The sequence below is a fragment of the Rhincodon typus genome, chromosome 6 (genome assembly GCF_021869965.1).
Source record: "Rhincodon typus isolate 14 chromosome 6, sRhiTyp1.1, whole genome shotgun sequence".
Taxonomy (NCBI): Eukaryota; Metazoa; Chordata; class Chondrichthyes; order Orectolobiformes; family Rhincodontidae; genus Rhincodon; species Rhincodon typus.
The window spans coordinates 39063511-39088978 of record NC_063337.1 but is presented as its reverse complement, the minus strand read 5'-3'; the positions used below and the strand labels follow the sequence as shown (position 1 = coordinate 39088978).

At 39.0% G+C, this 25468-nt stretch overlaps 1 protein-coding gene across 4 annotated transcripts in view; it reads left to right on the top strand.

Annotated features, from left to right (window-relative positions):
• The window catches only part of zmym2 (zinc finger, MYM-type 2), a 133105-nt gene extending 114001 nt beyond the window's left edge, over nt 1-19104 (top strand). For 2 of the 4 annotated variants that reach the window (XM_048597679.1, XM_048597680.1), the window contains 5 exons: nt 3579-3736; nt 6366-6480; nt 9249-9491; nt 11523-11643; nt 18232-19104. In XM_048597679.1, coding sequence (XP_048453636.1) covers nt 3579-3736; nt 6366-6480; nt 9249-9491; nt 11523-11643; nt 18232-18436 — 842 coding nt within the window. In that variant the 3' untranslated portion in view covers nt 18437-19104. Of the gene's footprint in view, nt 1-3578; nt 3737-6365; nt 6481-9248; nt 9492-11522; nt 11644-13947; nt 14175-18231 lie in introns of those variants that run through there. The other 2 variants (XM_048597681.1, XM_048597682.1) reach the window with 2 other exon arrangements.
• Nucleotides 19105-25468: the final 6364 nt, after the last annotated feature.

Below are 25468 nucleotides of genomic sequence, written 5' to 3'. Positions count from 1 at the left end.
TCCAAATCAGCCACCAGTTGAGGTGTTCAAGTAGTCAATTATGATGGATACTTAAGGACTTTTCTCGCCAGAACTAGGAAATAACCAAGTTGCAGGTGGGGCTGCCAACATCCAGCATTCCAGGAAGCAAAATAACCTGTGACCTATTTGTAGATGAGATGGCATCAGCTGATCAAAAGCACTCATTGCCTGATCAAGGGTATAGATATCAGACATGGGGAGAGGCAGCTGAGAACCCTTTTATTGGCCTCGATCATAGATGCTCTTGTCATCTACTCTGAGAGGCCCCATTTTAATGTTTTTTCTGACCTCCATTTCCTTTCAACTGCTGCACCTTCATCAATGTTTCAACATGTGGAAAACTTCAACAATGAAGTTTATTGGATGCCAGGGCAGAAAGAGGCCATTCAGCCCATTGAGTCTGCTCCACTATCCAGTGAAATCACGGCTGATCTGATAATCCTCAACTCCACTTTCCTGCCCCTTTCTCCTGTAGCTCTTTTTTCTCTTACGGATTAAAAATCTGTTCTATCTTAGACTTGAATATATTTAATGATCGAGCCTCAACAGCCCTCTGCAGTAAAAAACTCTACAGGATCACTACCTTCTGAGGGAAGAATTCCTCCTCATCTCTGTCTTAAATGTGCAACCCCATATTTTGAGATTATATCTTTTTGTCCTTGACTCTCCAACAAGTGGAAGGAAGCTTTCCACATCTACCCTCAAGTGCACTAGGAATACCATATGTTTCTCATTGTATGTTGAAGCTGAGAGCAGATTCAGGAGGCTGTCACTTGTTTGACTAGGACAAAGCACTCTGCTGCCAGTTATTTGGTGGGACCACTCAGGCTTTGGCATGCCTTGGGCTACAGTGAGGGTTGGCAGAGGCCATGGCTTTGCAGGAATTGGCAGGACTGGAGGGGCAGTCTGGGAACAGAGGAGCCTGATTTGTTTTTCTTTGTGAAAGACTTGGAAATACTGACTACATTGGATGTAAATGAAAATTTGTCAAAACTAGAAATTCCCAAAGTTAGGAAGGCAGATTCTGATTTGTGTTATTTGTTGATTTGATAAGACGATGAGTGAGATGTTTAAACTTGTACTCTGGAATGAAACCTGTGAAGGTTGATCACTTCTACTATCCTGCAGTAAAAGAAATTGCAGATTGCAGACGTTTTCTTTATTCAGTGAGCTGATGTTTATAATACAAGATGATGAGATTCTTGTCCGTTGCTAAAAAAGAAAAAACTCACAAGATGCAAGAATCCTTCTTAATATGCAAAATTGCATTGTTTGAGAATTGGATAGTTATTGTGGAGTGCTGTTCATTAATCAAAGTATTTTTTAAAAATAGGCACAGAATACCATTTTTAGATCAATTAGTATTCTAAAATGAGTCTAAATATATGCTCCTGCTGCAAATTCAAACTGGTGCACTTTTTACTTATGAAATCAGTTCTTCATTGAAACAAGTCTAAATGAGAGTCCTTGCCAAACAAGATAAAATTGATATGTTTTGATACAATATCACTAGCTAGCCAGAGAACAATAGAGACGAGCCTCAGCTGATTAAATTTAATTGATGTCAATATTTTGGGCCCAGTGACTTTTCTTCAAAATTGAAGAACTCCAGTTCTGAAAAAAGTTGACTCTGCTTTCTGTCCACAGATGCTGCCAGACCTGCTGAGTTTTTCCAGCATTTTCTGTTTTTGTTTCAGATTTCCAGCATCCACAATTCTTTGTTTTTTGTAAATTGAGTTGATGCCTGTTTCAATCATTGCGGCCATGTTATCAAGACAATGTGGGATGCCAGGGTGGCTCTGTGTTGCTGTAAGACTGAGAGAAAGACCGGGTTGCTGAGTGTGTAAATTGAGCAGGGCAGTTGAGAAAAGGGGCCACTGAGTGAGTGAAGAGGTTCGGGGGTGTTGGAAAGAGGGCAAGTGTGTATAATGGAGGCACATGTACTATTAACAATAATCCATATATTTGTCAGGGAGATGTTGTAGAGAAGACTCCACTGAGTCTTCTGATGCCAAAATAATAGAGAGCTTGGCCAAAGCCTGTATGAATAAAGTTTAAAAACATGGATTTTTTGTATTTGCATTCATATCAATAATAGTTTACCTTTATAATTATGCATCACATTAAGACAGTATAGTAAAATTCAGAGATAACAAGGTGTAGAGCTGGATGAACACAGCAGGCCAAGCAGCATCAGAGGAGCAGGAAGGCTGATGTTTCGGGCCTAGACCCTTCTTCAGAAAATTCAGTTTTGTTTTTATTGGTATCTGAAGTTGAGTTAATTTTCAGGAGTTTATATAGCCTCATTATATGAACAAGGCCAGCATTAGTTGCCCAACCTTAACTGGCCTTGAGAAGGTGTTGTTTTACATAAGATCACATTGGAAAATAGATTGCAAAGCACTATCATCTTTTGTCAGTATGGACTTCATCCTGTATTACATGCTCTAACTGCATTGAATGCTGAAATATTAACGTCTCTTTGATGATTTGAAAGAGGCACATTTGTCCACAGTCTTGAAGTAACGGGTGGTTAACAAAGGAAAAAGGAATGTTTCTATCACTTTGAACTCTTAACAATTCTATCTATTTGAGGTGGCCAAGAAGCATTTGTATTCACTACAGAGCATAAAAATATATCACATAAATATACAATTCATTGCTACAAACAAATTACAGATTGGATGTGTGGTTTAAAATTCAACTTGTTGTGAAAGAGTGCCAGAATAATGACTCGGTTAATGTAACCTGAGGTGAAAAGGGAATTAATTAGTTGCAAGGGAGTGAATTTCATTACAGGAATTAAAGTTTCATAAAGGAATAGAATAAATGTTTCAAGAAGGAAAATATTGCTGGTATACTGAGAAAATGCCAGAGACCGAAAATAAATGGATTGCTGCTTGAAAGAGCTAACTGATGCAATGGACCTGATAACCGGATTCTGTGTTCCACTATCAAATGAAGATAACAGTTTTCGTCTTCTTAATGCTGAGATAAAGGAAATGATAGTTACCAATTATGCACTAAAGTAGCGAGGAGACTCAGTTGACTATCACCTTCAACAATGACAACAGCAAATTGCATTTATGCAGCCTCTTTTTATGTACTAAAATATCCCATGGCACTTCATTAAAGTGTTACCATGTGAAGCATGGCTAGACCTTTCAAGGAACTATTAGGTAGTTATCCAAAACCTTGATCAAAGAGTTGGGTAGAAAGATGGAAATTCCAGAACTTCAGGGCTACGCAAGATTACCAATGATGGTGTAGTTAAAATCATTGAATTGAACTAATCCAGAGGTCTTGGGGTGTCGTACAGCATGGGTAGATGAATAGTAGTGGGGAACAGAGTGACACTATGGAGGGAATTAAGTACAGGTAAAATTTTCAGCAAGCTCAGGAGTGATGAGTGGGTGAAATTAAAGGTGCATTTGGATAGGTAGCAGAATTTTGAATGAGTTTAAGTTTATGTAAGATGAAAAATGGAAAGCCAGCCAGAGATCATTGGAATAGATAAAAGCATTAAACTAAAATAACTTTTTCCCCACTTCTTCTAGTATTAGCAAAATCTGCGCAAATTAAAGGGGAACTGTTGTCATACACTGCAGCAGAGCTTGATTGTGGATTGGCTATGTTTGTAAAGGAAGTCCGAAGACCAAATGGTGAACATTATGCACCTGATAGCCTCTATTATCTATGCCTTGGAATTCAACAGGTTAGTTAAATAATTAAATTTACTTATAGATATATCTCTTCACATCGTGTTTGCTTTATTACCGAGTGTGTTCTGTTTGGTGTTCACTATTTATGAATATTTTAAATCTATACATAACTTCTGTTCTAAATGTAGCATTTCAGTCAGATCTATCTTACATTGTAACAAGAACCCAGGCCAGATTTCCTAACTTATTACAGTTCCAAACAGATATCCCAAATTGTTAAGCTCCTGGGTGAGGTGGGATGAACTGTTCTAGTCACCCACCTCCTCAGTTGGTCACAACGAGGTTAATTTGATAGTTTATAGTAGATTTATGAAGACAACTTGACATACTCTGGTGAGCGTGGCATACTGTGACAGCAGATCCCCTGACACACATTGCTAAGAGGAGGAACAGGACATTTCTGCTACTCTATACCTTGCTGCCAATTCCCCATTAGTTCACTTTCTATGTAAATATCCATCTTTCTTTTGCGGCCTTCTTGAAGGCCATTTGTTCCAATTCTTGGTTTTTAATATAGACATTTTTAACCTGCTTGAATCTGATTCTAACATATGCATTCTTGATCTGGGTTCTCCCATACTCATGGGAAATTATTCATTAACTTTTCATTCCATTTTTTTTTTTAAGTGTCTCGATCAACTCAGCTCTTAACCTCCAAAATATAGTTCCAGTTTACCCAGTCATTTCTGTCACAAGGTTCCTCCAGCCATTTACTAAAGTGAATCACCAATCTGCTTTCTCCAAGGCCAAGAAGGTGAACCATTTGTGGGAAGTAGGTGTCACTGGCTAGACTAGCCTTTATTGCCCATATCTAATTGCTTGAGAGAAGATGGTGGTAAGCTGCCTTTTTGAACCACTGCAGTTCGTCAGCTGCAGTGCTGTTAGGATGAGAATTAAGATGAGGTTTTTTTCCAGCAACTGTAAAGGAGTGGCAATACTTTTCCAAGCCAGAATAGCATATAGCTTGGAGGAGAGCTAACATGTTGTGGTACTGCTATGCATTTGCTGCTCACACTTATTGGTGATTAAGGTCGCAGGTTTGGAAAGTGTTATGGAAGAGCCTTAGGGAATAAATTTAGTGCATCTTAAAGATGATACGCACACTGTTGTCACTGTGTGTTTGTGATTAAGATAGTGAATGTTGATGCTGGTGGATGGAGTCCCAATCAAGCAGACTCCTTTGTTCTAAATAATGTCAGGTTTCTTGTGTGTTGTTGGACTTGCACTCATTCAAGCAAGTGGAGAATGTTCCAATTCACTTCTGACTTGTGCCCTCTAGATGCTGAACAAACACTGGGAGACAAATGGTCAGTTACTCACTGTTCAACAGTTAGCTTCTGATCTGCTCAAATATCCACACCATTTCTACAACATGGTCCAGTTTAGTTTTCTGTTCAGTGATAATGGTGGAGGATTCAGCAATGGTAATGCCATTAAGCATCCATTTGCTGCTTAAAGCTAATGCTGCTTGTAGACTTCCTTCACCCTCTCTTTCCACCGCACTAAACTATTAATGGCACATAACTTCTGAGTTCTCTCCAAGACCTTTCCCCGAGCCCTAACCACTACACTTAGCTATGCCTACTGGCTTCCAAGAGTTCTCCAGAGTTCAAACTGCTCAGAGTCTTGATACTGCAGAGTCTTTTTAAAGTAGAGCCTCTTCTGCCTGATCCTAAGTACTTGATTAGCAGTGAGTGCAAAGATAGCAACCTTCCCCTCCGACAGCCTCCATCTAACTGACTAAAGCCAACTCCTTAGTAGCTCTTGTTCTGTGCAACATATTGAAAACTTCACACCAAGCCCAGACCTTGTTCCTAGGCAGGATTGAACCACTGGAACATCCTGTTCCCAGAATGTTACAATAATGAGAATGCTGATTTAGACAATGCAATTGGATACAAAAATGTATTTAATCACAGACATATTTATGTATTATAAAGGAATTTGCCAGGTTAAGTAATTAGCTTCTAAGATTCTATCATTAGCTGGCTATGTACAAAAATAGCTCCAGCTTGAAAAATGTTGTCGTACAAACCTTAATGCAAGTACTTCAAGAAATGTTATCACTGAAGAGGTTGTTGTTTTGGTTTCTAGCAACAAGCCTGTTTTGCTGAGATAACTGTGAAGTGGAATGTTTGAGGAGCCAAACACACAATTTCTTGGAATCATTTCCCGGGAAGTTGTTATCATTTACAAGAGCCTTTCCTAAGATTTATGCTTGGTATAAGTTCAGAAGTGCCCTTGGCCCTGTTTAGGAGCTGATCAACAAACCCTAGAGAGAAACCTGAAAATGGACAGCCTTCTGATTTTACCTTTGCCAAATCACCACAAACACATTTGCTCTTGATTCTGACTTAGCTCAAGAAACCATTTGATTGTGTCCTAATCTAGTAAATATTGAATGGTCAGTCTGTTTTCCATGTTACTTGAAATATCACTGAACTATGTTCCTGTTATCCTATTGTTTTGACACCACAATTCTATATGGCTCATTTGAGGTATTTCATTGCAGAGCAAAGTTCACACTTGTTTGATAGATGGCACTGTAAATTATAATTCCAGCTTTAACATTCTGATTGATTGGTCACAAGATTATTGCAAGTTTATTTTTTCCTTCTACAGTATCTATTTGAAAATAATAGAAATGATGACATATTTAGTGACTCCTGCTATCACACATTTAATGAAGAATTTAACACAATCTTGAGGAGTTGGCGACCAAGTATTTTACCAAATGGTAAGAAACTAAATCATATTTCTCTACTGTCTAATTATGCTTTTCCTAAATAAATTGTCAGACTTTCTGATGTAACGTAAAAACATTTAGCTGTGTAGGGGTTTGGAAAGATTTAGAAAAATCTCTATGATTTGAAAGTGGATAAAATGCAGACATTATTTAATCTAAAATATTGGGTCACATTCCTAATTTTATTGACACGTAACTGAACAAATTTACATCGATGAAGTCCACTTTGCTCTGAGATTTGCTAAGCGCGGTCCAGTTGGCAAATTTCTATGGCAAACAAGAATTATATCCTTTTAATGAAACTTTATGCCATTATTTATGGAGAAATAACTAATAACCACACTTTTTGATTTTCTATTCTCAAAATAAGAATGCATCGAACCAATTTTTTAAAAAGTTCTGAAAACGGCTGTCAAATGCATTACTTAAATGTCCACTTCCAAGTGAGTTTACATTTAGGTACTGGTGCAGGTTTGTTCAAAGAACTCCCAAACTATAATAGATAGTTAGCAAGGTAATACTTTCCTTAATTTATTTACCCGAGCATCTGACCACCGTTCACTGTGCTTTTCTGTGTTTCCATTCTTCAGTCAGCTTCTTGAAATTCACAATTATATTGTATATGATTGCAACAGCATTCATGCATTGAGTGAAAAATGGGCTGTTCTAGCTCTCACCCTGCATCTTTCTCTAAACAGCATAAGCATAGAAAGCTTTTCAGCCCATTCAACCAGTCCACCATTCACTAAGATATTGGTTGATCTGCAACCAAGCTCTGTTAATCCGACATGGTTCCATATCCCTTAATAATTTTGGACAACAAAATTCTATCACTCTTTTGGATTTACTTTTAAATTGAGCTAGTACTGACCACCTTATTGTGGTTAAGTTTGGGTAATCCCTCCTTGCAATGTAAGCCTTGGATCCTTGATACTATTCTGCTGAATCTGCACTGTAGTTCTTCCAAGGCCTTCTGAAGAGTGATGTCCAGAACAGTGTACAATCAATATTTTCTCCCTTATTTCTCCCTGTTCCCTACTGAAAGTCCAACTTCACGACTACCATGCCAGCTAACATTGTAAGTGATTCTCTTTCCTCAGGTACTGTGCCTACTGTCAAAACCACTATCATTATTATCACCTCAAATACCTGCCTTCTGACTCCTCTATGGTTGCAAACTATTACCTTGTCATTCCTTCCCAAAATCCTTAGGTTTAACTTAGGTTTTAATTTCATGAATTTTTGGCTGTTTTTCCACAATTTCGCAAGTTTGATCCTTTTCAATCAGGTTTCCACTCTCAACTATTCTAAAACTGCTCTGATTGAAATTAGAGATAAGGTCATCTATGACTTACCTTGAAATAGCCTTCCATTGTGGTTAACTGCACCATTCCCTTTAATGCAACTCTCCATCTCAGTCAAACTGGTATCCTTTTCCTAAATCTATTATAGACAGAACACCACCTCCTTTTCCTGCTTGTATATTTTTGCTTCTGAAGGCCTGATCTATGCACAATCTACCTGACAGTGGCTATTTACTTCATCTAAGATTAACTGTCCTCTGGTGTCAGCATTAAATATTGTCTAAATTAAAAATTCTAACCTTCGTTGCCTGTCACTAACACCACAATATGCGTACATGAGCTACATTTCGCAAATGAACTTGACCACTTTGCAGCAGATTTGCAAATCACTTTTGATCTCAATGAATTCAGACAGTTGCCAAAGCGGAACTTCCATATCAGCCTGCACCTAGTAATCCAAATAGTCCAATTCCAATATACATTGAAGGAGAGACCCTGAAATATGTTGATCATGTATCTCAGCTGCACCAGCTCAGCCTTGTAAAAACTACGGCAGCAAATGTTTGACAACAAAATCCTACACAAGTTAACGATGGCCCTAGCATACTGAGCAGCTGTACCCATGCTTCTAAACTATGTATCAGTGACCCATAATAGTGCTAGCAAAATTTTGTCAGGAGTGCTTCTGCTGTAACCTTCAGTAATAATGAAAGGACAGTCAAGCAAATACTAGTTCTCTTCTTGTAGTTAGTCCTATAAGTATTCAGACAAAATGCCTACGAAATCACCTTTGATGGTCTGGACATTTGTGTCTGGATGGCCGAAAACTCTCTTCCCAACCAAGTCCTGTTCCCTTAACTCTCACGTGGCCAATATTCTGGGAAAGAGAAAGAAAACAGTACGTGTACAGTGAAGATCGCTTGAAATGAGTCAACATTGAGCTTCATAACTGGGAAGGGCTTGCTATCAGTTATTCAACATGGCAATAAAGTGTCCTTCAAGCTGCGTCACATTTTCAGTCCCAACATCTTAATGTGACAAAGACAGAAAGAAAATGAAGCAAATCCTGCACTCTCGTTCCCACTATGTCAAGGTTTGTCCAGCCTCATGAACGCAAAGATATTTGGTTGAGAGTCAGCCTGTTCAGTTATGTGAAGATCTGTACAGAAACTCAAGACCCTGCTGGTTTAACAAAATAAATTATCTTAGGTTCTGATGAAGAATCACTGAACTTCAAACGTTAAACTCTGTTTTCTTCACATAGATGCTGCCAGACCTGAGTTTCTCCAACAATTTCTGCTTTTGTTTCAGCTCTCCAGCATCTGCAGTTCTTTGTTTTAAATGATCTTATGGTTTACTGAGCAAATCGGCTATTCATGATTTGCAGGTATTATACATGTGAATTTTACGTATACATATGCCCTGTTGCATAATTCATAATTTCTTTTTTTTTAGGCTCAATATTTTCACGTGTTGAAGAGGATTATCTATGGAAGTGCAAACAGCTGGGGCCACAGTCACCATTTGTCCTTCTTAATACTTTGCTGTATTTTAACACTAAATACTTTGGGTTAAGGACCATTGAACAGCATATGAGACTTTCCTTTGCAAATGTTGTCAAACAGTGGAATAGAAACTCTGACAATACTGTATGCATTCGATACGAGGTACCTGCTTTGTGTACAAATGACAATCAAGGTAAAGTTTTTGTTTAGATAATAAAGGACTTCCTGTCTTCATTGACGCTTGAATGCATAATATAGGTTGCTTTTTTTTGACTATTCACAATCCCAGATATCTGTTTCTAAACATTTTTCCATCATCACAAGTTTTTAAAGGTTTCAAACTAAGTAGCCATAAAGGATGTGTAATAACGATTAGTTACATTTTTCTCAAGTTTATTTTTTAAAAAAATTATACCTATAATATGCTTTTTGGTGGTGAACTGTAAAAGTCAATCCGAAGTTGTACTTGGTAGAAAACGTGAGCTCAGTTTTCTGAAAAGGCGGATGACAGGGCTGTCGGTCAATGCTCTTTTTAGGATTAAATGGAATTAAATCAATTAAATAGAACCAACAAACTGAGGGCATCCTGATGAAGCTTGCTGGCATCAGATCAATCCAATAATTTGTGGCATGGAGTGTCACAACAAAGTTGCAGAGAACTGTTGCTGTCACTGAAGAACGGTGGCACTGGTGCAGAGGCTGCTTTGCACAAATTATTTTTTCTCCTTCTACTTCTAAGACAATTTGAAATTTACCATTTGAGGCTTCTTTGCCACTGTCACTGTTGAAACCTTTCTGAGAATTTGTGGTACATGGCTTAATGAGTTCTGGAAAACTCTGATTGCAATATCAGAAAAGTCTGTCCGCCCAGTAGTGATAGGCTGCTGTGGAAGTGGCAGCTGGATGATAGTCCACATTAATGAATGGAGAGCTTAGTGATCCCATTTTGAGGCTATTAAGAGTTGAAATTCAGATTTGGTGACAGTTGTGTATAAGAGCACTTCTGGATATAAAATGAAAAGAGTGGAAATTTGCTACAATAACAAAATCCAGAATGCTGAATGGTACAGTACTTTGATTTTGACTGAAACCTATGTCAAAAGCAACATTTGTATCTGTATTTAAGATTTTTGGATATAAATTGGGTTTTTCTGCATTGTCACGAAATCCAACATAAACATTGCAATATAAACATTGTAACTTAGTGAGATGTGTGCTAGAAATTCTCAAACTTTGGATCTGAATGAGAAAATAAAGAGCTACGCTGGTGGAGAGATCACTGACCAGTGCATAGTTTTAAGGTAAGGAAGTTTGTAGGGTATGTGAGGAGAAAAAATGTTCACACAGAGGTTGGTGGGATTCTGGAACTCACTGCCTGTAAGGGTGGTTGAGGCAGTAACCCTTATAACATTTAAGAAGTATTTAGATGTATGCTTAAAATGTTAAGTCATATAAGGCTGTGAACCAAGTGCTGGAAAATGGGTTTAGAATAGTTAGGTGGTTGTTTCTGACTGGCGCAGATTTGATGGCCAGAAGGCCTTTTTCTATGCTACAGACCTCTTTGATAAATATTATTGGAATGAAGAAAGACTTCAGAAAGCTGCAGCAGACAGGGATTTTGAAGTCCCTTATTTAACCAAAAATATACTGGAGGCAGTCCAGAGAAGGTTCACTAGGTTGATTCTGGGTATGGTGGGGTTTTCTTATAAAGAGAGTTTGAGTATTTTGGATCTGTATTAATTGGAGTTTAGAAGAATGAGACAATTGGAAGAATGACCTAATTGAAACGTAAAATTCTTCGGGAACTTGAGAAGGGTAGATGTGTTGGGAAACTGTTACCCTTGTGAGAGCATCTTAGACCTAAGGGCATAATTTCTGAGTATGGAGCTGCCCAGTTAAGCTGAGGAAGAATTTCTTCTGAGAGTAATCAGTTTATTGAATTCTTTACTACAAAGAGTTATAGAGACTAGGTATTTAGATATATTCAAGGCTGATGCAGACAGATTTTTAATTAGTAGAGGAATCAAGACTTGGGGGGAAAGGCAGGAAAGTAGAGTTAAGGATTCTCATTGAATGGCAGAGCACACTCCAAGGGCTGAATGGCCTATTCATGCTCCTGTGTCTTATAGTCTAAGCAACATGCTATGCAGCTTCCTAATAATTTATTCATATGAAACCATACTTCAGTATCAGCAAATTGAAATATTTCACATTGTGTTTTTAGACAAAATTACACCAGGAAAGAGAAAACGTGAGGAAGATGATCCTGTGTTTGAACAAAAGGAAAACTTGGCAAATCCATCGAGATGTCCTGTGAAAATGTTTGAGTGCTACCTCTCAAAGTGGTACGGTTAAAACAAACAGTATTCTTTGTCTTCATTACACATATTCTTTTCTACACTTAATTGACATTGCTACAAAGGAAATTTTTAAAAGCATTTATTCTTGGAAAGTCTGAGCAGCTTGCAAGGTCAGCATTTATCACTAATTGCCCTGAGAAATGTTTACATTAGTGAAGACTTCCTTTGGATTGTGTAATGGGATGTGAGTGTCTCTGACTAGGCTTTTTTGTTGCCTATCCCTAACTGCCCTTGAAAAGGTGGTGGTGAGCTGCCTTCTTGCTGCAGTTCATTAGTTATAGAAAGGCTCATACTGCCGTTAGGAAGTTTTCGACACAGCACATGGAAGGAACGATAATATAATTTCAATTCAGAGTAGTGGGAGGTTTAGAAAGGAACTTGCGGGTGGTGGCATTTCCAAGTATCTGCTGATTTTGGCCTTCTAGATGATCAAGATCAATGGCTTGGAAGGTCCTGTCGGAAAAGCCTTGGCCAACTCCTGCAGTATATCTTGTCGATGGTACACATAACTGCCACTAGGGGGCTGTGGTGGAGGAAGTGAATGTTCAAATGAATGGGCACTGCAAAGTGGGATGCTCTGTCCTGATACTGTCAGATTCTTTGAATATTGTTGATGCCACACTTGTATCCAGGCAAAAGAATATTATAACACAACTCTTGGAATGTACTATGTTAGATAATGGACAAGCTATGGGTCATAAGGAAGTGAGTTACTCCCAGACTCTGACCTGCTCTTGAAGACCATTTTTGACCAAATTACATCAATGTTAATCTCCAGGATGCTGATGATAGGGTATTCAGTGATGGTAATGCCATTCATTGTCATGAGAGACGATTATATTCACATTTGTTGGTCTGACACTCAAATGTAATTTGTCACTTATCAGCCCAAGTCTAAATCTTGGTCAGATCTTCTCCATATGTGCATGGGCAGTTTCACAAATGATGCTGAACATTGTGAATCATCAATGAACATCCCCACTTCTGACCTTTATGTTGGAGGTAAAGTCAGTGATGAAGCTTGGCGTAGGACTTTACCCTGATGAACTCTTGTAGTGAAGTCCTGGGGCTGAAGCAACCACAATCATCCTCTTTTGTGCTAGGCTAGGTATGATTCCAACCACATGTCTTCTGTCTTGAAAGGTGGTGGCTTGTGCCATTGCATTAGCTCTGTCAGGCATTGCCTGTTGTGGCTAAGGAGCCTCCCTCTGGCTTGGCAGTCTCTACCACTTTTGCTGCAGAGGAACGTAGCAGGAAAGCAGATCAAGTGTACAATTTTCTGGTCTCTGTTTTCTCTGAGCCCTCTTCTCAGCAAGCTGAGCTTTTCATTGTTGCTTGCCTCTTCCATTACCTTTTCAAACTTGCAGAAGTCATGGCAGTAAGTGACTGTCAAAATCACAACTCCCACCTACAACTTCGCTTTTGCAGGTATGGATGCCCAGCAATTTGAAACACAGTGACCAGTTCAGCACCATCCATGAACGTGGACGAGCAATGAAATATGCTGATAGATTAGCCCCAGAGTTGTTTACCTTATCCCGCCAAGTGATGCCAAGGCTACATCTAAGACAGTGAATGACGCAACTGTTGAGCAATTTCCACTGTCAAGAATATGTTGCTCAGGTTTCATTGTAGATAAATGCACTGATGGTGCAGTCTTGGTAGATTTGTGGTTTAGTGTTCTCGATCAAGTTGCTGATATCCCACATTATCTTGCTTACTTGGGCGTAACAGCTGAAATTTTTACAATGATTGTGTTGATTTCAAAGTCAAATAATAGATTCCTGGTGATAGTGCAGCCTAAATACATAAAGCTATCAACAACCTAAAGTATCATATTGTCAATGCTGATAAATGTCATGAGAGTGTCCATTTGCCACTGCAGGAATTCCTCACTGGGATGTTCATAGAAAATCATAGAATCCCGACAGTGTGGAAACAGGCCCTTCGGCCCAACGAGTCCACAACAACCCTCAGAGCATCCCACCCAGACCCATCCCCCTATAACCCACCTAACCTACACATCCCTGCACGCTACAGGCAATTTAGCATGGCCAATCCACGTAACCTGCACATCTTTGGACTGTGGGAGGAAACCCACACAGACACGGGGAGAATATGCAAACTCCACACAGACAGTTGCCCGAGGGTGGGATCAAACCCGGGTCCCTGGCGCTGTGAGGCAGCAGTGCTAACCACTGAGCCACTGTGCCGCCCTGTTAGTGTGGCATTGTCAGCATTGTGCAACTCTGTGCTGATATTTTGATGCACTTTTGTCTTCAATCTTAGATGAGTACAACTGAGCAGCTTTTCACCTGTTCTGCGAGGTTTCACCCTTTGCAAATGACTTGAAGGCATGTGACAGCAACCAAGACAAGAATGTACCTCGAAGAGTTTCAGTATCAGAACACAACCTTGTTTGACCCATTGTGAATCTCAAAGGACTCCATTGTTGTCACATCATGGTTCACCGTACCTATCATGTTGTTATATTACTGAATTCAGCATTTGACCAGGCAAGTGGGAAATATTCCATCACACTCCTGACTTGTGCCTCGTAGACAGCAGATGCCTTGGGGAGTCAGGAGACGAGTTATTCGCTGCAGGATTTCTAACCTGTGACTTGTTCTTGTGGCGAATGTGTATAGCTAGTCCAGTTCAGTTTCTGGTTAATGGTAACCTTCAGGAGATTGATGGTGGGGGATTCAATTATGCGTAATGCCATTAAATCTCATTAGACAAAAATTGGATTCTCTCTTGATTGACGTGGTCATTGCCTGGCACTTGTGTGGCATGAATGTTACTTGTCACTTGTCAGTCCAAATATAGATTTTGTCCAGATCTTGCTGCATTTGGGTGTGGATTGCTTCAGTATCTGAGGACTCGCAAGTGGTGCTGACCAATGTGCAATCATTAGCAAATTTTCCGTTTCTGACGTTATAATGGAGAAAATGTCATTGATGAAGATGGTTGGGCCTAGAAACTACCCTAAGGAATTCCTCCAGAGTTGTTCTAGAGCTGAGCCTCCAACAGCCACATCTACATTTGTGCCAGGTATGACAAAAAAAACCAGCAGAGTTTTCCTTCTCCTGATTGCCATTGACTTGAGTTTCACCATGGTTCCTTGATGCCACTCTCAGTCAGATGCACGCTTCATGTCAAAAGTAGTCACTCTCACTTCATCTCTGGAATTCAGCTCTTTTGACCATGTTTGAAGTATGGCTGCAGTGTGGTCAGGAATGAAGGCCCTGACGGAACCCAAACTGGACTACTGGATTATTAGTTACATTACCAGTCTCTATAGTTTCAGTACCATAGTACTTATTCTAGGTTGTGTCAACCCACACTAATTTAGAGTAAAGCAAAACACTGCTGACACGGTAAAAGATGAAATTAAATTTCAATTAGGAATGCTAGTGAACTTCAAGAACAATTATGGCACTCATTGTCACAGTGATTGTGCTCCTTGAGCATTTCTGGAGGAAGAAAGAGAAATATATCTTTGAGTGTTGTAAACAAATGTGTAAGGATCCACTGTTAGTTTTACGCCCATATCGAAGGATGTGCTGTTGTTGGAGAGGTCCAGACAAAGTTTACAGGAATGATCCGGGGAATGAAGGGCTCGTCCTATGAGTAGCAGTTGAGGGCTCTGGGTCTGTACTACATGGAGCTTAGAAGGATGATAGATGGATCTGATTGAAACGTACAGAACACTAATAGGCCTGGATAGAGTGGAGAAAGTGCTTCCACTGTATCCAAGGGTACAGCCTTAGAGTGAAGGCACAGCCCCTTAGAACTAAAATGAGGAGGAATTTCTTCAGCCAGAGGGTGGTTAGTCTGTGGAACTCATTACCACAGAGGGCTGTGGAGGCAAAGTCATAGGTTCTTGATTGATAACAGGATTAAGGGATATGGGAAAAGGCAGGAGAATGGGGTTGAGGAAACATATCAGCCATGATCATATGGCAGAATAGGCCAAATGGCCTAATTCTGCTCCTATGTTTTATGGTCCTGAGAATGCATTGTTGTATTTATTTTGATAGTGGTATACTATGCCAGATGTTAGACGTCCAATCTAGTTGTTGTCTTCCTTTGGTAAATTTGCACCATATGAGGCAACAGAAGTGAGTCACTGGGTCATATTAAATTATAGAGCAGAGTCAAGGTACCATGACGTCTGTTCCTTCCCTATTTCTTAGATATTTTCTAATCAACCTGTTCAGAGGTGTTATTATATACCTCGGGATCAGGTGGGACTAGAGTCTGGGTCTCCTGGTCCAGAAGCAGGGGGACTACGACTACGAAACAAGAACCTTCTTGTGCGTCACTGGATAGCTTACTGAGTCTCAACCATTGAATTGGCAATTTTTGAAATTTGCAGCTTATTTTTGCAAAACTTTTTCTATTTCAGATGCAGTTGTCTCTTTAATAATGTAGGAAGTTAGGACATGGGTTCATAGGAGCAGCAGTAAGGCTACTCTTTAGGCTTGCTTCGCCATTCCGTAGTATCTTAGCAGATCTAATTCTGATTTCATATTGACTTTTCTCCCTGCATCCCAATACTTGACTCCCTTGTCTATCAACCATCTATCTAATTGAACCTTAAATAAATCTAATAACCCCAGCTTTAGCTATCTTCTGTGGAAGAGAATTCCGTACTCCTACAACTCTCTGCCTTGAAAGGGAAACCTGTTGTTCTCGAGCTAAGTTTCCTAGTTTTAGTCTCTCCCACCAAGAAAACATGCTCCGGGTATTCACCCTATCTAGCCCTCTTGATCTGACATGTTTCAATTGATCACTGATCACCTCTCATTCTTCTCCAGTGGAGGTAGGCCTAACTTGTTCAACCTTTCTGTATAAGGTAAGCCTTCATCCTAAGAATGAGTCAGGTGTACCTTTCATAAAATACTTCTTAAGCAATTGTATCATTTCTTCAAATAATTAGACCAAAACTGTACACATTAATGTAGGTGTGATCCCAGCACTACCCTGTACAGCTGCAGTAAAACTTTCCTACTTTTTTAAATATTCCATTCCCCTTACAATAAGTGGCAAACATTTCATTTGCTTTGCTCATCACTTGCTAATGTTTTGTGATTGATGTGTCATATCACCATTTGTGCTGCTGGATGCTGCAATCTCTCTCCATGTAAACAGTATGCTGCTTTTTTGTTCTGCCAAATGGGCAAGTAGACATTTATCCACATTATATTCCATCTGCCAAGTTTTTCCCTCTCACTTAACCTGTCCATATCCCTTCCAAATTCTGCATCCTCTATTGACAACTTACTTTCATGCCTGTCGCAGTGGCATTAGCAAGGCTTTGTTCCTTCCTAATCATGTTGTCTGGGTTTATTCATCTAACACATCTCAGCATGTTTAATTTTCATCTTAAAAGACTGCAAATAAAATGTTCATTCTCCAGATGTTCCATAGGTTTTACCAGTCTACGATGTTTAGTTTGGTCAAGTTTCAGCATTGATTCTTTCAGCAGAATCATTTCCCTCTTGCAACAGATGCTGCCAGAGCAGATTTCCAATATCTGCATTACATTGCTGTTGCAAGAACGTAGCATCGCTTGGTTTAGTTCTGGGAAATTAAGCTCGATAATAAGAGGTGGAGAACAATTCAGTCCACAATATAATCAGGTTCAATTTGAAAACAGAAGAGCTTGTAATGGAAGTCAAGAGAACTGAACAGCATTTTTGGCAAACAACTCCATGCAGATCCATTGTAGAGAATCTAAATGGACCACAAAATAAACTGTATTCCTGTTTAGTGAAATGGGGATCAATCAAAGGAAATAAGCCTTTCAACACAGCACTAAAGTGTCAGGCTAGATTATACACTAAAATCCCTGGTTATAAGATGAACTCTCAATCTTCTAACTGAAGCATGAATGTTAAAAGTGATGCTTGTTTGACATATTGTTAGTTTAGAATTCTAGAAACTTGCAATATTGAAGAAGGTTTTTCAACCCATATACCTATGCTGGCTCTTTGAAAACAATCCAGTTAGTTCTGTTCACATACTCTTTTCCCAAGATTTCTTTTCCTTTTCAAGTATGTATCCAATTCTATTTTAAAGTAGTTAAACTATCGAACCAGGGGCGTGGTCTGAGAATTAGGGCCAGATGTTCCAGAGAGATGTTAGGAAGCACTTTCTGCACAGACAGAGTGGTAGATGTTTGGAACTCACTTCCACAAACAGCAGTGGATACTACCTGAGTAGTTAATTTTAAATGTAAGATTTTAAAAATTGTTTAGCAAGGTAATTAATGGATTTGGGTCAAAGGCAAACGTATGGTGTTAGGTCACAGATCAGCTATTGAAAGCTGGAACAGGCTGGAGGGGCTGAATGCACTACTCCTTTTTCCAAGTTCCTAAAAGTTGCTATTGCGTCTGTTTGCTGTAACATTTCATTTTGGCCTTTTAATTTGATCCTGTTTTCCCAATTGTATACATAGCTTTATTAGTTGAGAATATAATGGAGGAATGTGAAAAATATTTCTGATTTTATTCTCAGTCTAGTCAACATTTGACTCTATTTTACAAAATACTCTTTTTTCCATAGCCCTCCAAATCTACAACAGAGAACAGACCTCTTTTATCTGCAACCAGAACACTCCAGTTCACCTGATGGTCCGATTTGGTACTCCAGTGTCCCTTTGGACCGCAACATCTTGGAAAATATGCTTGTACGGATTCTTGTGATCAAAGACATATATGAAGAAAATGAAAGGGACAGTTCTGAAGTAGATGAAGATGATATTGCTTGAAATTTCCCAATTGAGCAAAGAATCATGACACTGTTATGTCAGGTTACTAGAGTTTAATACAGGAAAACAATGGTGTGCATTTCCTGGAATGACCTTCTTTAACTGAGTTTGTAGCAATATACCCAGATTGGGTATTATGTAAATAACCCTAAATGAGAGGAGAGTAGCAGATGTTAGCAATCTCCCTAGTGACTTTTAGGATATGTATACTTTAAAACAATTACTTTCACTTAAGTTTTTTTAAAAAGATTATTTATTGAATTGATTTGTTGTCAGGAAGCATTTCCATTTGTAACTTTTTACATTACAAACTAAGGATCTCAAATGTGTCATGTGTATTTTTTTTTCTGATTTGAGGAACTTGCATTAAAACAAACTACAGTGTTTCAAAATTTCCCTACAGAAGGGATGATTTTAATGGGTGCTATCTCCCTCATAAGGGTGTGCATCTATGTACAGTAATAAATATAGTCTTAGAACTATAAATCAATTTAGAGCTAGCCTCCTGATGGTTGTCCTTCCACAAATGTACCAGTTGGTGGAGTTTTCACCACAGATTCTGTGAGCATTAATTATTTGTTATGCTGATGGATGGTGCGGTCTATTTTAATTCTCTGTAAAATAACTGGTTTTATGGAAAGAAGACCTGAAATAAAGAATTAAGAGAATTACTGAATACTGACTAAATGTCATAGTGGAAGGAAAACTTAATTGCATTGAGGGAAGAATCTACATATATATTCTGCTCCCTTGGAAAGAAGACAAATTAAATGTGGTCAGTTAATATTGTTCCATTCCTTGATCTGAGTTATAAAAAAAATCTACAGCATACCCCTTATGAATAGCTTATGTAGGTCTAATGTTTGGCAAGTGTTACATAGAACTGATTTAGAGATAACGTTTCTTGTCTCTGCCTCTCTTTATCTGCCATGTCATTCCTCTCTGGTGCTCAAGGACTTTTGGCTTTAGAGCTTGCTGTTATGATTTGTGTTACCTTACTGCACTGATACCCCAATTTTTTTTTACATGTGCCCTTTTTTTTCACTCTTGCAGCAATTGAGCTTTAAATCCCCTTACATCAGAACTGACATGGGATACTAATGCAGGCGAGAGGGCACGTAGTCTAGTCTAGTGCCAGTTAGAATCAGACCTCTCACTGTGTGTCAATAATTTTACCCTCCCTCCCTTAAATCCCCTGTATAGATGTTGAACATTTATGTGTTGATTTGCATCCAGATATGGAGCAGACAAGCAGGTGCAATGCCTTATCAAGGCCTTATTTGCGATAGGGATTTAAGATACATCATTAAGCTACGTAAGAACAAAAGTTGCAAAATTGCATTGTCTTGATTTTAGAACAGATTTCACCAAAATATCCGCTTGATTCTTTGCACAGATATATTTCTGCATGAATTGTTGGGCACATCCCTAATTATCTAAGTACAGTGAACTCCCACCCACAGAATGGGCTAGCTCTGGAGCTTGAATAGATTTCACAAGTTTTGTGCTAAATATTTTGAATTTATTAGGTCAACATTGTATGGTAACTATACAAAGTGCACATTTACATACTAGGAAACATACAATAGATCCCTAGTAGTACAAGCCACTATGCAGTGCCATGTGCATTCTCCTGTCTTTATAGATAATGGATTAAAAAGCACTATAAATAATATATCAATATTATAAAAATGTCACTGAACCCCAACAAGTTGTCTTACTTTAACAAGTTTTGTCTTACTTTAAGAAGATGCATGAATGAACAGAATCCAGTTCTCAAAGATTCATTTTTCATATTTAATCTTGCCAAATTTAAAGCAAGACAACTTTATCTCCATTCTAGGCAGTAATTTTCAAGTTGGCTGATGTGAAACTAAGTGATCATATGTTCCTGTGTTGTCAGCTTTAATTGTTGTATGCCAACTACATTTATCATATATATTTCACATATGGTACATTATCAAATATATTTATCTCACTGACTAAAGACATCCTCTGGTTACCCGAAGCCTGAATGTGGTCATAGATCCTTTTCTTTAATTCAAATAACCAACAATGGCTTTTCTAACCATATTGACTAAAAATAATAAAATGCTTGAAGTAGTCAGCAGATTAGGTGGTAGCTATGGAGAGCCAAACAGTTAACAACATTTCAAGTTGATGTCACATTCCGTCAGAACAGGAATGAGTTTGAAACATAATAGGTTTTATACCAGTATAAAGGCAGTGGAAGCGAAGAGGGTAGAAGGGATAATGATGGAAGAGAAAATTGCGATGGACAGGAAGGATCAAAGTTCAGAAAGAACACCAGTGCAAGGTAAAATGGGTTGATAATACTCCAAGAAAAACAAAAGATGAATCCAGAAAAGCTATAAATTAAAACTGCAGAATCTGCAGGTTCTGCCCAACAAAAACTGGCGCAGTGGACATAATCCAAAATTGCGGAGACCATCATTATCACTTGCCAGATATGGTTTCTCGATATTTGACTTCATCGTGTTTCCATTGTTTAGAGGTTTTGGTAGTATATGAAAGTAAACTATCTGATAAGTCTTCACAACACTGTGGATATTGGAAATCCGGAGGGAAAAAAGGCAGAAAGTTTTGTTGCAAACCTGAAATTTCGATCATTTAATTATTTCCATGGAAATGCACAGGTCAGGCAACATCTTTAGAAACAGAAGCAGTTGCAATGAAAGGTAATGAACCTGAAATCTTTTCATAGGTGCTACCCGACCTTATAACTGTTCAGTCTGCTTTCCCACCTGGGAAGAAAAATTCTGTTACTTGGTTCATGACTGATCTGGAATGGGCTCAATAATTCGTCACGTAATTTGTATTTACCATTCTAAATGTCTGGTAATCTAGGTTTAATTAATTTGGCTTTTAGGTGTGTCAAAAATGCTGCTTTTAATAAAAATATTATAAAATAACAAAATTTAATTGGTAAAACATCTAAATGATACATTACATTTATGATGAGGATACTTTGAAACATAGGCAATTCTGCAAACCTTCTGGAAACAAAACCAAAGGAAGTTGCAAGGTTGTAGATTAAATGATGAGTTAAATGAAGTAGGTGCAAGAAAAGCCTCCCTGTTTGACACTGTTAGGCAACCGTTTTTCATGAGAACAATGCAGAATGCCTGGGCGGAGGTGGAGGTCAAAGTCAACATTATCTCCAAAGACGATGGACCTGGGAAACAATATACCTGAAAAGATTTGCAAAGGTAAGGCTACCTAACTGTACTGTATATTGCAAGTAGATATCCCTATATGGTACATGACTTAGCAAATGTTTATACTTGAGCACAACGTAGTACCATGATAGGACTCTTTGAAAACCCCTGTCTATAATTTTAATTCCTTTTTTTTTGTAGGCATGCTACAGGAACCACTTAGCAGGCCCAATGTCATTGCTGCAAGCAACATCTTAGAACATGCTGTATTGCTCCATCTGTATACCTTATAAACTGGTATGATCAGTTCCCCAGCCTAACAACCTTGCAACTATGACTTAGAAATGGTGATCATGTTTTACTTTACACATTGAATTTGGTCCTGCAATTTGTCCAATTTATTCCTTGTGCTCTGTGTGTTGGTATAAAGACTCTATCAATTTGGGCCTAAACCATGCTTCCACTTTAATATTTTTCTCTCATTTCTTGTTCCTCTCACTCAATTTAATTGCATCATACTTTTCCGTAACATGTAGGACCTAAAGCACAATTTTGAACTACTGTATCTTCATTTGTTTAGAATAATTGCTCCATCATTTTGACCACACCTAGTTTACTAATTTAAAGTCCCTTGTCTTTTACACCAGACCTTGTTAGAGCTCTTTCCAGTCCAAATATTGGTATCATTTGCTTTGAAATGAAATCCCTCTTTCCTACTTGTTTACTTCCCAAGAGATCTGCATTTTAAAACAAAGATGAGAAATTTTTTTTTCTCTCTAGTTTGTTAACTTTGTGGAATTCTCTTCCCTTGAAAGAAGTGGAGGCTGGCACATTGGATTTATTCAAGGCGAAGTTTAATGGACTTTTGATGGACAAAGAAGTTAAATATCATGGACACATGGACAGAAAATGCTAAAGAGACTGCACCCAGGTCAGCCATTATCTCGTTGAACGGCAGATCAAATTTGAAAAACTGACTGGCCTGTTTCTAAATCCAAGGTATATTCCTGGGCAGGCTTACAATATGCTTCAGGTAATAATCTGGAGATGAAACACCTTGAAGTCCTGTATTTTTAACTTAGCTATCTCCTGAGAGAGAGCCAGTTACCTACTAGTGTCTGTGGTGTTGGTATTAGCAATTTGATTCACCTTCCCTCTTGAATATCTTATTCAAGGTGTCCCTCACTCTGGCACTGATGGGCAACATGCCAGTCAGAATCTTGTGCCAGCAAGGGTGTTTCTGGCACTGGTGATGCCTCTTTCAGGGAAGATCAAGCACTTGACAGGGTATTGATGGCCTTTTCCCAAGATCAGGACCACAAAGTTGGAGCCTCCCTATCAAGAGATGGCAGTCCTGAGAGGTGAGCAGTGCTGCTAGGGAGGCAATGATTACCGAAGCAAGAATCGCCATTTGAGATCCAGAATCCAGAGGTCTTTGGAGAAGCGTAGGGCAATCAGGAGCAAGGGCAGAAGCTCACTTCAGTTGGGGCACCCCAGCTTCCGATGCCAAGTTCCTTGATCAGAAATTGAAAGTCTTTGAATCAGGAGTCCTTCCACCCCCACCCCTCAGGTTTTGCTGTTCATTCACACCAGGTGACAAGCTACCCCACCATCCCACGAGGATAAGAGCAACAGCAGTGGGATTCAATTGATAGGGTAGGGAGGCTGCCCACAGACTTTCCCACCACAGATGTTATCATGGTGCAGATAGAATGGGGCAGAGTCCCAACCTGCGACCCTCCCACCTGATTAAATGTTCCAAACTAGCCATGGGGAAGGGCACACAAAATTCCACCTATCAGCATCCATTCAGTTCCACCCTTGGGTGACTGTGGAGTTTGCACATTCTCCCTGTGTCAGTGTGGGTTTCCTCCGGGTGCTCCAGTTTCCTCCCACAGTCCAAAGATGTGCAGGTTAGGTAGATTGGCCATGCTAAATTGCCCACAGTGTTCAGGGATGTGTAGATTAGGCAGATGGATCTCGGTGGGATGCTCTGACGGTCGGTGTGGACTTGTTGTGCTGAAGGGCCTGTTTCCACACTGTTGGGATTCTATGATCTATGATAAGGTGAGGCTCTGCTGCTGCCCGATTTATTGAATCCCCTACAATTGTCACATTACACTTTCCCTCCTCCTATTGAAAGCATCATACTTGAGGGTTCCCTGGGTGTTGTGTGCAATAAAATAATCAACACCAGCAAAACAATGTAAATAAACTCTCATTGGAGAGAGAGAATTGTACAGAAATTACAAGCTGTTCAAGTCAGCCATTCTATATTGTATTGAGCTGTCTGATCAGTAGTCCTAATTTCACATGCACAGTATTATCATCTCCCTTTATTCTGTTAAATGTTGACAGGGTCTTTGCTTCAATCACTAACTCACAACACTATTCCACATAACTCATTCTGAATGTCTTATACTTACTACTCACAACACTATTCTACATAACTCATTCTGAATGTCTTATACTTACTCTTACGTCTGTGTACCCTCAATAAATAGAAATAGCAATTCTGGTCTCCCTCCTATAGGAAGGATGTTGTGAAACTAGAAAGGGCTGAGAAAAGATTTATGATGATGTTGCCAGAGTTGGAGGGTTTGAGCTATAGGGAGAGGCTGAATAGGCTAGGGCTATTTTCCCTGGAATGTCAGAGGCTTAGGGGTGACCTTATAGAGGTTTATAAAATCATGAGGGGCATGGATAGGGTAAATAAGCAAGGTCTTTTCCCTGGGAAGGGGAAGTCCAAAACTAGAGGGCATAGATTTAAGGTGAGAGTGGAAAGATTTAAAAGGGACCTAAGGGACAACTTTTTCACACAGAGGGTGGTGCATGGATGGAATGAGCTGCCAGAGGAAGTGGTGGAGGCTGGTACAATTACAACATTTAAAAGGCATCCGGATGGGGATATGAATAGGAAGGGTTTAGAGGGATATGGGCCAAATGCTGGGAAATGGAACTAGATTTATATAGGATATCTGGTCAGCATGGATGAATTGGACCAAAGGGTCAGTTTCCATGCTGTCTCTCTCTCTGACTCTAAGTAGTATGTTTCAATCTATATTGTCCCATCCTTTCCCATCCAATTTTAAACTTTTTATCATCTCATGATGTACATTGTTCTAATAAAAACAGTCCTTTCCGCTGTGTATTTCCATGTGCAAAGCAGCATTGTAGTGAAACTGCTGTACCTGTGTTTTGATTGAGAATTTCAGGTATTAAGACTTGGATGTAGAGGATCAATTATAGATATTTGCATTTAGATGAGACAATGAAAGGAATAGACTATAAACTGAGAAGTTGTAATTTTGAACTAGCTTTCAGGACATACATAACTGAAAGTTAGTTGATTTTACCTCCGTTCCTTTCAAATTCAAATTGTTTGAATGTCTGGAAGAAAAGAGGATTACCTTTTAACAGATGAGACATCAAATAGATTGGTCCAGTGGTCTCTTTCAAAGGTAAGATTAATTATGTTTCACCTGTTTGATTTTATAAGTTACCTTATGCTGCATGCTTAGGTTTACATATGGGCATAGATAACATTGTTGGCTGTAGTAATCTGTCAGACACCAATTGTCCAACATCCAGCAGTATTGGATAAGCAGAGGAAGTCTTTCAATCCCTGCCACAATCTTTGTACCTCAGTGAAATATTTGATCTGAGTTTCTAATCACACATTCACATAATTACTAAAAATGCCTATTTCTAACCCAGACGCCACCAAACTTTGGCCCTACTTTAGCTCATCTGCTGCTGAAAACCCTCATTGTGCCTTCGTTATCTCTAGACTTGACTATTCCAGTGTATACCTGGCCACCCTCCCATTTTTACTCTCCAAAAACTTGAGATT